At 50.0% G+C, this 13,535-nt stretch overlaps 2 protein-coding genes across 2 annotated transcripts in view; one reads left to right on the forward strand and one right to left on the reverse strand.

The window, feature by feature from the left end:
• Nucleotides 1–5,614, reverse strand: part of DNAJC17 (DnaJ heat shock protein family (Hsp40) member C17) — a 30,315-nt gene extending 24,701 nt beyond the window's left edge. The window contains exon 1 of the mRNA XM_061430790.1: nt 5,410–5,614. Coding sequence (XP_061286774.1) covers nt 5,410–5,487 — 78 coding nt within the window. The 5' untranslated portion in view covers nt 5,488–5,614. The remainder of the gene's footprint in view (nt 1–5,409) is intronic.
• Nucleotides 5,584–12,768, forward strand: ZFYVE19 (zinc finger FYVE-type containing 19; the record flags this gene model as incomplete). Its single annotated transcript, XM_061429763.1, has 11 exons — nt 5,584–5,694; nt 7,247–7,368; nt 7,537–7,590; nt 7,976–8,094; nt 8,191–8,336; nt 8,684–8,792; nt 10,897–11,106; nt 11,542–11,621; nt 11,935–12,033; nt 12,135–12,262; nt 12,345–12,768. Coding segments are annotated over 11 exons (1,257 nt in total), but the record flags the coding sequence as incomplete, so codon positions are not given.
• Between the last annotated feature and the right edge of the window lie 767 nt (nt 12,769–13,535).

Genomic DNA, 13,535 nt, shown 5'->3' on the forward strand with positions numbered 1-13,535 from the left:
CACGCCAACATCTCTCGGTCTGCTAACCATGGTCCATGGTCCAGACTCAGGACAGTGACCTGTGCAGCCTGAACCAACCAAGACCGTGCACAGGGCCTGGGCTGCTTCTGTCCATATGTTGCCCCTATGTGCCTTAAAGGATCCAGGTCCCCAGCCCATCCCTGAGGTCACTCCTCTGGTCCTCCCTCCCCTCAGGCTCTCCCTTTGGTGCTCCCAGTATCCGTTCCTGGGCCTCAACCCCGGCCCTGCCCTCCTTCTCAGCCCACGTCCCCAAACCAGACTGGTCTGCATCTGGAGGCCAGTCTCCTTTTCCACCTCCACCTCCTCAGATGCCCTCTTCTCTCAGGCCTGCCTCTCCCTCCCACCCTTACCCTCAGCAGGCTTACATCATGCCCAGACTCTCAAATCCTCACCTGCCTTCTTCTCTCAGGTTGGAGATTCCCACCCTCAGATCTGACAGATACCCTGGGTCCGGCGGCTCCTCACCTCACCCCCATGGCCTGCTATCACTCTCAACCCCTAACGTCCTCGGTCCCTACCCCCAAAGTCATTCTCTCTGCCTGGGCACAGAATTCTTTCTCTCTTGGCCCTGGTACTTCCTACATCTCATTCTTTTTTCCCCTTAATGCACTGGTTTCCTTCATAAACAAAATTATATTAGTAAAAAGAAGAGAGTTGACTTAAAGAAAAACAATAATAACCAAATAAAAGTATTCAGAAGCAGCAAAAATAGGGAAAGCAGTTATGCAAATAGAGAATATTTTGAATTCTACCTTCACTAAGATGAAAACCCCACTATGGTAGTTTTAACACAAATTTTAATACACGTCCTCAAGTTGTCCAGGTTGGCTTAATATCCTTCAAGTTAACCCAGGTCGGGCAGCTTTACTCAGAGTCAAATCTCTATCTGTGTCAAGGATGGGAGCGAGAGGCTTTCTGGAGCCATCTCTTGTTGCCCTAATTGCTCCTAAGTTGTGGGTCATGGAAAACAACTCTGAAAGAGGCATATAAAATGCAGGTTTGGGCAGGTGCTCTGCATTTACTAGCCACCTTATGCTGGCCAAATCAATTAAACTCTGCAGGTCTCAGTCTTCTCATCTATAAATTGGAGCTAATAGTCCTTGCATACCTCACAGGCTTATTTTGAAGATCACATCAAATGAGATAATTTATGTGAAAGCACTTTAGTGTCATATAAATGTGAGGTATTATCTTGAACACTAATGAATAGCTTACAAACACAAATGAATCATTCCTTCTGACTTAACAGGTAGCCAAGTAACTTCAAAACTTCAGAGCTTCAGCCAGACAGCCAAACCCAGGAATGAGTTAATTATCAGAGAAATATCAAGAAGACTTGGAGGTTGGGCTCCTGGTCCCACCCAGTGCTGGTCAGGCCCTCAGTGAATGAATGAATGACAAGTGAAACCAGGCTCAGTGCCCAACCTTAGCGCCTCAGGGCCTGGTCTGGAGGCAAGAGGCTGGAGGCAAGGCAGCCATTTGGAGGCAGTGGACTGAGTCCCACACACCTCAAATCCAGAAATGGCCCCCAGACCCCCACAGAATCAAGTATAGCCACCCCAGGGCCTAGAGGCCCAGAGATACCACATTTTTCAGATTCATCTCCCGCCACATCCTCAACAAATCCTAGGCAATGCCCCAATCCTTGTCATGCCAAGCACTTTAACCTCATACCATTCCTTCAAGTCCTTCTCTGTCTTACTTTTCTTATATCGGTAAGAAACAATGGATGTCAGTGATCACATTCTAGGGTATAACTGAAACAAGTGATTTAAATACAAGTATTAGCTAGCAAACAGGTAAAATCGCCTTTTCCTTAAAGCAATAATAAAATATAACCTGAAAAGGTCAATAGTAAGTTTCCATGGTAGTTTTCCTGGTAAATACATTTAAAAGTTGAGTCTTCAAAGGGTTGATCAAAACGCATTTTCAAGCACCTAGCTTTACCAAGTAATACCTGGCAAGATACAGTGAGTTACGTACCCTGCAAAGGGCTTCAAATGAAAAGCAAGGCTGCTATAAACAGGACAGAAATTCACATGTCAGCTTCCACGGATTTGTGCAGGGCAGTGGTAGGAACACTAAATTAGGGCTCCAATATGGCCCAACACTCACTCACTGGGTGATCTCAGCAAGTTCCATAACCTCCCTGAGCCTCCATCCTCCTGTCTATAAAATGAAGACAGTAAATGACCATGATGATCTTCTTTAACCCTGCTGCAAAATATTCCTTTCTCCCCTCAAGGTCTTGCATAAAAACACCTCCTCAGGGGAAGTCTTCATTGATCCTACCAATCACATGAATCATGCCTTCCTCTTTATTCTGACAGCATTTTCCTTATAGGCTTTTAAAAAATTTTTTGTTTATTTTTGGCTGCTCTGGGTCTTCAGTGCTGCACAGGCTTTTCTCTAGTTGCGGCGTGCAGGCTTCTCATTGTGGTAGCCTCTCTTGTTGCAGAACATGGGCTCTAGGGCACGCAGGCTTCAGTAGCTTCGATTCCTGGGCTCCAGAGCACAGGCTCAGTAGTTGTGGTGCATGGGCTTGGTTGCTCCACGGCACGTGGGATCTTCCCAGACTAGGGATCACAACCCTGTCTCCTGCATTCGCAGGCAGATTCTTTACCACTGAGCCATCAGGGACGCTTTCCTTATATGCTTTTATTCAACCTCTTTCACTCTACCTCAGAATTCATTGTTTACTATATTGTGTGAGCTGTCAGAAAACAGAAGCGGTATCTTCTTCAGCTCTGAAGTCCCACCATGCCCAAACATTTGTGAACTCTGCTGATCCTCAATCTTGTTCTACCTCCCTGATGCCTCACCTCCCTTCTACTCTGACCACTGCCTTGGTTGAGAATCACTGGTGTAGTGTGAAGTGAATGAGGGACTCTAACAAATGAGAAGGGGTGAGGCGTGAAGGGCAACCTTAGACATGAGCTGTGGGAGACTGCACTGGACGTTAGAGCTTACAGTGTAGGAAGGTGAAGCTACAATGATAACAGCATGAATGAACTTGCAGCGAGTCTGTGCTAAGTGCCTTCTACGTGCTTTGCCTGGACTAAGCCAGACAAAAAGGCCGGTGAGGAGGGACTGCCATCATTCCCATTTTGCAGATGGGGAAGCCAAGGCACACAGAAGTTAAATGTTTGTTCAAGGTCGTGAACTAAGTAAGTAATGGAACCAATATGCATACAGTCTGACTCCAAAGTTCTCTTTCTTAACTGCCTGCGGTGATTAGTACAAACATGATTATAAAGGCACATTTACAATCCCAATACACCTCAATGCTGTATTATGATTTCCATCCATTCTCAATACAGGGATGTAACAAGCAACAATTCTTGGCCTCACTTGTTAAGATTAGTCATAAATGCTGTCATTTTCTACACAAGTTACACTCTGTAGGAAACCGCCATCTGATTAGAAAGCATCACCTTCTAGAATTATCAACTTTTGACTTCTGCATTTCTAAACGATGAACTACAAAAGCAAGAGACAGAGAGCCTGGAAACAGACATGATGAGGTAACCCTCCAGGGACTGCTCTCTTCACTTGTAGACATTTAATAAAAGTTTGTGGAATCAAATGGTGTTTGGGGGAAAAAGTTTCTACCCTCTTCTAAAACACAGATGGAAGGACTTTCCTGGCAGTCCAGTGGTTAAGACTCTGCGCTTCCACTGCAGGGCACAGAGATTTGATGCCTAGTCAGGAAACTAAGATCCCACATGCCACGGAGAACTAAGCCTACATGCCGTAACGACTGAACCCATGTGCCCGCACCCTGCATGCTGCAACTAGAGTCCGTGCACCACAGTAAAAGATCCCACACAATGCAATGAAGATCCTATGTGCTGCAACTAAGATTCAGTACAGCCAATGCAGTCTTCTCACCTACCCCTTACTTCACCTGAGTGAAAACTGAATACCAACCTCATTGCCCTGCTTAGACCCCAGCCTCTTGACTAGACAACAGCCTCACCTGATCCCCCGGTGGCAGCTCCTCTACCCATCGCGTACTGTGTCCTTTCTGCAAATTGACTTTGAATATTTTCTTTAAAATCCGATTATGTCACTTTTCTGATTAATATATACATCAGTGGCTCATAACTGCCTTCCTCAGGAGTTCTCAACGTCAAGGTTCCAACACATTGGCTAGATCCAGTGTGAAATGTCCACTAATAATGAAGTACTAATTAAACAATTTATAAATATAGAATACTTAAAATAGTGTCCAGCACATGATATTATATAGGTGGTGCTGTGCTGTGCTGAGTCGTTTCTGACTCTTTTCGACATTATGGACTGTAGTCCACTAGGCTCCTCTGTCCGTGAGATTCTCCAGGCAAGAATATTGAAGTGGGTTACCATTTCCTCCTCCAGGGGATATTCCCAACCAAAATATCCAACCCGCATCTCCTGCATCTTCTGCATTAGCAGCTGAATTCTTTACCCCTGAGCCACCTGGGACCAGTTCTGTACTGACTGACTGTATCACTCCTCAAGGGCCCTGTGGTCTCCCTGCTTTTCTGTCCCAGAGTTTCCTCTTTCCACAAGCTCACTCAGACAATAAGCAGAGCAGCCTGGAAGTACAGGGGCATCTGTAGGCACTAATTTTCATTTGATAACTTATCTGCCTCCACTTCCTACACTGCTACAGCCACCACCATAATCCTGGGGGAAGTAACAGAGATCTTAGTTACAGCTTGATCAGTGTACCACTCCCTGGCACATTTATCAACCTGGAGTTTCCTGTGAAACTCCAATTCCAGGTCATCTGCCTACCCTTCTGATCCTCCTGCTTCTGGCCACTAGCACATGTTGAGAGGGCAACACCTGAGCATCTGCTACTAGAAAAGAGTCAATGGGCTGGGGTGTAAAAGAAAACAGAGATGGCAAAGTCATAGGTCACACTGCCACTGAAGGTATGAAAAAGGAATGGAGGAACCTTGAGACCTGGCCTTTCTTCCGCCCTAGGCTCTTAACATAGTTAAATCAGCCAGCAAGAGAGACAGAATGAAGCACCTTTAGCCGCAGTCTAGACAGAAGGGGCATCAGAGGCTGACACTGCGCAGGCGCAAGAAGTAGGGTAGGGTTGCCTCCCAGGCTCAGCCGGCGGCCTCCGCTACACAAGGGCCACCGAAGAGCACAGTACAGTGCCCCGCGGAGTAACCTCTCGCTCGTGCCACCTCTTCTTCCTGAGGCCCTCAGACCCCTGAGGTCTGAGGAAGGTCTGGGAATCCCCCTTCTGAAGCCATTGGGCCGCCTCTCGTTCCCCACTCAGGGCCCGGCGGAACCTGGAAAGATGTTGGTGCCAGCCTCAGGTGAGGCGCCAAGGCTGGGAGGGCCGCCAGGTCGCTCAGGATCGACTTTCCTCACCCCCGTTCTCACCTCTTTGTCCTCCGCCTTCTCCTCAATACCTAATAGCGCGTACAGGTCCATTTGTAGGAGCTCCTTGGTCACCGCCATGGTTCCAACTCTGATTGGATTAGTACTACAACTCCCAAAAGTCTACGCGTGTGGGGCTTCCCGCGGACTGTCGGCTCCAAGCCCGCTGAATGGTGAACGAACTACGACTCCCGGCAGCCCTCGCGCCCGCCGCTGCTGCTCTCCGGCTGGGGTGACTGTCGTGAATCTTCTGTCGGAGGCCTTGGCTGGCCCGCGCAAGTGGGCGTGGTAGGTAGGGGCGGGGCTGGGTGAAGGTGCCTGGGGCCCGTACCTGACCCGCAAGAGGTCTGTTCTGCGGATCCTGCTGCGCTGCACCGGGAAACAGGATGGAGAGTAGGTGCTACGGATGCGCTGTCAAGTTCACCATCTTCAAGAAGGAGGCGAGTCTCTCTTCACGGGCTAGAGGGAGGACGCGAAGTGGAGGGAAATACACGGGACTTGCAGTCCTAGGCTTGGTTTTATGGCACCTCTCCAGACGTGTGGTTTTGATGAAGCCACAGAGCCTCAGTTAACATTTCTATAAAACGGGGCTAACACTCCCTTGCTTTCGGGGTTATGGTGCTGGATGTGAGTTCCCTGTAAACTGTAAATCGGGCTCCTGTCATTTTCGGAAAGCTAAGCTTTTCTGTCTGCCAAGTGTAGGATCTGGCTGTTTCCCTCCACCCTGCTCCTCCGCAGCCCGGTCTTAGTTAATACTCTGTGACCACTCTCCACTACACCATGCCCGTTACTCTTTCTGCTCTGAAGCCCTCACCATCAAGCAGCCTGCCCTTTCTCCTGTCTCCAGGGCAACATAGCAAAGTCTCACTTATCCTCAGCACAAACCTGCCAAGTTCCCATGGTAAACAGCAGGCTTCCTCTGCCTCAGTGTGACCAGGAGATAGGAACCGGATAGGCGGGATGAATAGCTGGTAGGGAAGCAGATCATGGAGCCCTCAGAAACCTGGGTTTTGTAGTCAAAGTGGTCAGAATTCAAATTGGGGCTCTGCTGTCATTCACAGAGGTGACCTTGGTTTGGGCAAGTCTAGTAACCTCTCTGATCCTGTTTAAAATAAGAATGATAATGGTTGTCGTCAGGATTAAGTATGATAGTGTGTATAAATTGAGGATTAAATCAAGTGATGAATGTTAAGTACTGAATTTAGTGCCTGGCTCAGACAGTAAGGAATCTGCCTGCAGTGTGGGAGATGTGGATTCAATCCCTGGGTTGAGAAGATCCCGTGGAGAAGGGAGAGGCTACCTACTCCAGCGTTCTTGCCTGGATAATTCCATGGACAAAGGAGCCTGGCAGGCTACAGTCCATGGGGTCGCAAAGTGTCCAACATGACTGAGCAACTTTCACTTTTCACTCACACAGTAAATGCTTAATAAATGGAGGCTATTGTTACCATCCCATCCTGAGTCAAACCTCCTTCCATCTCTGCTAGAACAGAGAAGGCATGGGCCCTGCATTCTCTTTCTCCTCTGTTGAAGAGTCAGTGACCTGAAGCATGGGACTTTGCCTATTTGTCGTTTACACTCTTGTGTAAGGGAAGACCGAGTAGAAAGCATGTGAATTTTGCATGAAGCTTTATGAGATTTGAATAGAAAATTGGAGACAGGAATCGCTTTGCCCTCCACCCCGCATCTCTCCCCAGGCCTTAGGGGCCCCATTCCCCATCCTCCTCCCAGCAGCTGGTCACAGCTTCAGTGTCTGCTCTGTGTGTGTGTTCAAAGAGTCCCCGTGAGGAGCCTTCAGGGGTGGGTGAGAGGTAGACTCCTTGCTTCATGTTTCTTGTAGTATGGCTGTAAGAACTGTGGCCGGGCCTTCTGTTCCGGCTGCCTTAGCTTCAGTGCAGCAGTTCCCCGAGCTGGAAACACTCAACAGAAGGTCTGCAAGCAGTGCCATGAGGTTCTGACCAGGTGAGAAGTCAACACGGGTGACGGTTCAGCCGAGCATGGCAGCTGGCAGCTGGCCAGGCCTCTCAGCCTTGTGCTCTGGGTCTAGAGGTCGACTCGGGATTGTTTGGGGTGGAGGGCACCGATAGGCAGATGGTGGGTGACTTCTGACACCAGATTTCTTCTCTGTAGAGGATCTTCTCCTGCCAGTGCCTCCAAGTGGTCACCACCTCAGAACTACAAGAAGTAAGTGCTGAAGGGACAGAGACAAATGGGGAAGGGAAAGGACACAGGAGCCATAGGATAGGAGTCTCTTCCCAGCCTGTAGCTTAAGTGAGCCCAGGATCAGGAGGATAGCTGACTCTCCAGCTCCTGAGTGCCCCCCTGGGCTCAGAGAGCAGCTCATCAGTCCGTTCCCCAGAAAAGGTTCTTGGTAGACCTCACCCTCTCAGCTGAACCCTCCTGCCAGTTGGCTGGGTTGGGGTGCAGGGTGACATGAGCGATGGCCCCAGAAGATGGTCCATTGGAGGCCTCCCTAGCTGCCTAGAAATGATTTGAATGGGAAACAGAGAGGGTGCCTTCACCCCTCCCTTCTGCATTCATCAAGAGCCTCTATCTCATATCCTACCAGGCGTGTGGCAGCATTGGAAGCCAAGCAGAAGCCCAGCACTCCCCGGAGCCATGGACTGACCCAGCAAGATCAAGTCATTGCTGAGCGCCTAGCACGGCTCCGCCGGGAGAACAAGCCCAGTGAGCAGGCCCAGACAGGGTGGAAAAGACACCATCCGGGGCTCCTGGGAGTAGGAAACCTCTGGATATTACAAGGCATCTCTATGCCAATTGCAGAGTCAGTGCCCTCGCAGGCAGAGATAGAAGCCAGGCTAGCTGCACTGAAGGATGCACCCCAGGGTCCTGTCCCTTCCACCAAGGAGATGGAGGCGCGGCTTGCTGTGCTGCAAGGCAGAGTTCCATCTTCTCAGGCCCCCCAGCTGGTGAGTGCTGTGACTTTGGAGGGATGGAGGTCCTGGGACAGGGACCCAGCAGAAGCCCAGATACATGTATGCTTAGATACTTTGCAGGAGTACCTCCTGCTCCTGAGGCCTGCTGCCAGGCCAAGGAACCAGGGACAAGCAGCAGGATTGGGTGGGGCAGCAAAGAGTGGCCCCTAGGTTCTGTTGGGGACTGCCAGACCTACCTGATTACATGGGCTCTTGGTTAGCCCCCTTTCCCTGAGTTTTGGGAACGCCTCAGCACCCAGCCCTGACCGGAACTGCTCTGAGCCTTATGATGTGGCTTCCCCACTACCCTGCTCCCCACTGAGGTTCCCTTCTCTGAGCAGGCACATCAACCACCGGACCCCAGGACCCAGGTGCAGCAGGCACAGGATCTGCTGACACAGCTAACAGCGGAGGTGGCTATTGATGAGAGTTGGGAACAAGAAGGCCCAGGTATATTCTCCACCTGGCTCCCCCAGGGACCCAGCCCCTACTCTTTCCCCAGGTGGGAGAGGCTCCAATGCTGACACTCTGGGAGGTGAATATAAATTAGAGAATATCAACATTATAAGGATTGCCATTTATTGAATGTTTACTCCAGTGGGAGCCAGTGTAAGCCTAGTGGATTAGTGTGTAGGCATTAGGCTCAGACAGTGATTCTCTGTTCTACCACTTAGTAGCTGTGTGACCCTCAGCATGTTGCTTGACTGAAGTCTCACTTTCCTCATCTGTAAAATGGAAGGATGTGTGGTAAGACCTACCTCATGGAAAAGTCATGAGGAGTAAATGGGCTAATCCAGGAGTACTTAGGACCCTGCCTGGCTCATAGTAAGTGAATGTTCTCTGTGATGATGATGATGATAAGGAGGAAGAGGCTATTTACTTAAAATTAAATTTAAGATTGAGTTCCTCAATGGTACCACATTTCAAATGCTCAGTAGTCACAAGTGACTCATGGCTATGATCTTGGACAGCACAAATACAGACCATGACGTGACATGGAATGTTCCCATCATCATAAAAAATTCTTTTGGACAGAGCTCTTCAAAAGCTTCACATCAGTGGTTCTCAACTATGGTGATGATTTTCCCTGCAGGGCCCAATTGGCAACGTCTGGAGACATTTTGGGTGTTGCAACTCAGAGGGTACCACTAGCATCTAGTGAGCAGAGGCTAAGGAAGCTGCTGAACATCATACAATACACAGGGCAGCCCCCACCACAAAGAATTACAGGCGTACCTCAGAGACATTATGGGTTCAGTTCAAGTTCACTGTAATAAAGTGAGGCACGTGAAGTTTTTGGTTTCCTGGCGCATATAAAAATTGTGTACAGTATACTATAGTCTATTAAGTGCACAATAGCATTATGTTTAAAAAAAATGTACCTACCTAATTTTAAAATATTTTATTGCTAAAAATTGTTAACCACCATCTGACAACATAGAGTTGCCACAAACTTTCAACTTCTAAGAAAAAAAAGAAAAAGCAATTATCTGTGAAGTGCAATAAAACAAGGTATGCCTATGTCCTGTCCAATATGTCAGTAGAACCAAGATTAAGAAACCTTGCTTTAACATGGAACTCTGCTCAATGTTATGTGGCAGCCTGGATGGCAGGGGAGTTTTGGGGTAGAATGGATACATGTATATGTATGGCTGCATCCCTTTGCTGTTTACCTGAAACTATCACAAATGCATGCATACCCCAATACAAAATAAAAAGTTTAAAAACCTTAAGAAAAAAAAAAAAAGAAACCCTGCTTTAGGGGAATTCCCTGGTAGTCCCGTGGTTAGGACTCTGTACTTCCACTGATGGGGGCAGAGGTTTGATCCCTAACTGGAGAACTAAGATCCTGCATGCCATGTTGTGCAGCCAAAAAAAAAAAAAAGAAACCCTGCTTTAGAGATACAATCTCACTGAATATCCTCAGTAATCCTATGATTAATATTATTATCCATATTTTATAAACGAGGAAATTGAGGCCTGGTGAGCTTAAGGAACTTGACCAAGGTCACATAGCTATTAAGTAGCGAAGCTAGGACTTCAGCCCAAAGCTGTCTAACTTCAAATGTCTTATTCTAAAACTCTGAGCTGAAGAGGACCATGTCAGAGCCACACCCACTCAACTAAAATTCTTCCCCCCTAGTGACATTCAAGACCTCAGCTTCCCTCATGTCGTCTCTATGCTGCTCCCTAGAAATGCTGATTCCAGCCTGTAAGGCAGAGGGCCTGGCTGGACCCTGGCCTCCCCATCTTCTGCTCCTTTCGGGCAGTGATTCTTATACCATGGGGCACCCACCCTAAGGGCAACATGTTAAAGTATCAGGTGGGTGGGGATGAATTTAATTGAAAAAAAAAGTCTAAGATTACTGGTTTCTTATATTTGGGAAAATGAATAAAAATAGCTAATTTTATTTGCAATATAAGCCACAGGAACTATTGTGGAACAAAAAGCTGGTAATTCGTGGAGGGTTTTTTAAAGTTAGGAAATGGGCTCAGTGGTTTCTGATGAGAGATCCCAAAATGTCTCCCTCCCTGAATGCATCACTCTTTCTAGCCGCCTCTATCCAGAACGACCTCAACCGGGGGTGCCCAGGGGCCCAGAGCACCAGTTCCAGGGGGCAAGCCACCTGGTCCCTGGAGGAGGAAAAGAGCAGGTTGCTGGCTGAGGCAGCCGTCGAGCTTCGGGAGGAGAACACCCGGCAGGAGCGCATCCTGGCCCTCGCCAAGCGCCTGGCTGTGCTGCAGGGACGGGACCCTGACAGAGGTAAAGGCTGGTAAAACAGCCACTCACTCGTGTCCCCTGGGCAGGCCCCCCGACCCCCACCCCCAGGCCAAGCTCTGCACAGTGGCTGTACTCTCTGCCAGGCCGAGTCTACTGAGCACTGCCTAGAACCATGAGACAAGTGCTAGGGCAAAACGGTGGATGAAGAACAAGGGGCAGCCATCAGGGGGCAGGGGCCCCGGGTCCCTTCAGGTGCAGAACCTTCTGTTCACGCTGTGCAGCCCAGCAGAGGGGGCAGAGTGGATATCAGAGCAGAGGGGGGTCAGAGCCACTCTGATCAGAGTGGCTGCGGAGGCGGCTTAACTCTGGAACAAGTGCCGCTGGAAACCACACCACTCCCGGGGACAGCAGTACAGCCACTCCGGTGAGCTCTCCACCTCACTCCTCTTCCCCTGCTCCCTGCCCTCCATCTTCAAGTGACCCTCCAGGACTACTACCTTCCTGACAGCGATGATGAAGAGGAGGAAGAGAAGGCCATCCAGAGAGTCCTGCGGCAGGTTGGCCCTGCCTTACGCACCTGACCACCCCTTGTCTGGTCCCTGCTGTGCTGCCCCACCACACCCCTGGCCCCATTCACTCTGTGCCCACCCTGGGGTTTGCTGGCCTGTCACTCTGCAGCTCCTGTTCTAGCTGGAGTTCCTCTACTCCCGTGACCCACACCTGCCCCTGGTCCCTTGAGATGGGACATCAGCAGCCACAGACAATAGATCAAGGAAGATGGGTTGAGAGCTTAGGCCACAGAGTGCAGAAATACTGTGCATTGGCGGGGTGCCTGGAGCTAGGAGCTGTACCTCTTCACTCTGTCCACAGCTCACCGAAGAAGCTGCCCTGGATGAGGCAAGTGGCTTTAATATCCCTGTGGAGCCAACTCCCCAACCCCAAGACCAGTCCTGCGGGGCAGAGCCTAAGGTGAGAAGAACCACAGATGCAGACCCCCAGGCTGCCATCATAGCCTCCCTCCCACCTCCGTCAGGTACCTGATGTCCCCCATTCCTCTCTGGTCCTTAAAGGCCCAGGCCATGGCCACCAGGCCTGAGGAAGAGGAAGAGGAGCTCCCTTGGTGCTGCATCTGCAATGAGGATGCCACCCTTCGCTGTGCTGGCTGCGACGGAGACCTCTACTGCAACCGCTGCTTCCGGTGGGTGAAGGTGGAATGTTCTTTGGGGCTCGGAGAGTTCCAGGGCTACCTGTGATCTCTGACCTATTTCTATGCTCCGCAGGGAAGGCCATGATGCCTTTGAGCTTAAAGAGCACCAGACATCTGCCTACCAGCCCCTGCATAAAGGCCAAGGGCACTGAGGGAGCCCTGGTCCTCCCGGGAACGTCATCCTACAGGCAAGCACACAGGCTGGGGCGCCCTCCAGGGCATCTGATGGGAGGACATGACAGGCTGGACTGCTTATGAATGTGCCCTTTCTTAAGCCTCCGTTCCTGGAAGGAGGAAGGATTCTCCATTGGAGACAATGACTGGAGGAGCCAGAGGGAAGGCAGAGGTCAGGAGCCTTCCAGCGCTAGAGTCTGGATTGGAAGTGAGAGACAGGGCAAGACCAGTCTGAATCTAAGGAGGAGCCTTGAAACTTGCTCAAGAGCCCAGGGCCCTCCGCTGGTACTTGGAGGATTTAATAAAGTGTGTGATTCATTGGACCAGCATCTTTTATCTGTAGAACCCTATGGATCCTGAGCCTGGGCCCTCGGAGAGGTACAGGAGCAGAGTCCTGTGAAGTGAGGAAGAAGGAAAAAGTTTCTCTAGGCAGGAACAGCCCCACCCCTCCTGGTGGCCTCACATGCAGTAGGCATGCCCCCAGGCCCCACCATCTTGGATTATACAACCTTTCTAGTACTCAGACACTGCCTACACAAACAGTGAATGCATACCCTGCTTCTGGCCTTACTCCCAAAGGATGCCACCTCCAGGGCTCCTGTCCCCACCTGCCTGCCTTTCAGACCCACTGTCAGTTTCCACCAGCTCCCTCCTTACCTGACCACTGGGCTCTCAGCCTATACCCTTTACACCCCTCTGCTTAGTCCCTGTTTTTTCTCTTTTAGCCTCTGGCTTGGAGCTGGCTCAAGAAAGAGTCCTCAGCCTGAGGCCTCCTGGATCAGTTAGTGGGGGAAGAAGGTTTAGCTTCTGATGCCCCCGGACCCAACTAGGTTTTTCCAGTTAACTCTCCTATTGGTCTTTGCCACTTAGGCTCCTGTTGGTGGTGGCAGGATGCTGTGTGTCTTAGCCAGGTGCCTTCTGCTTGGCCTCTGGGACCTTGCATGATGGTGATTTCTCTGACACAGAACTGTGACCTGTATCTTTGAATTCTCAAGGCATGTGTGGGTGGGTGGCTGGACATGTGGACGGGTGAGGTATATGGGAGCCTAGTGACTTGGATGCTGGCCTTCTGGTATAAGACTTCACCCTC

Source organism: Bos javanicus, chromosome 10 (genome assembly GCF_032452875.1).
Source record: "Bos javanicus breed banteng chromosome 10, ARS-OSU_banteng_1.0, whole genome shotgun sequence".
Taxonomy (NCBI): domain Eukaryota; kingdom Metazoa; phylum Chordata; class Mammalia; order Artiodactyla; family Bovidae; genus Bos; species Bos javanicus.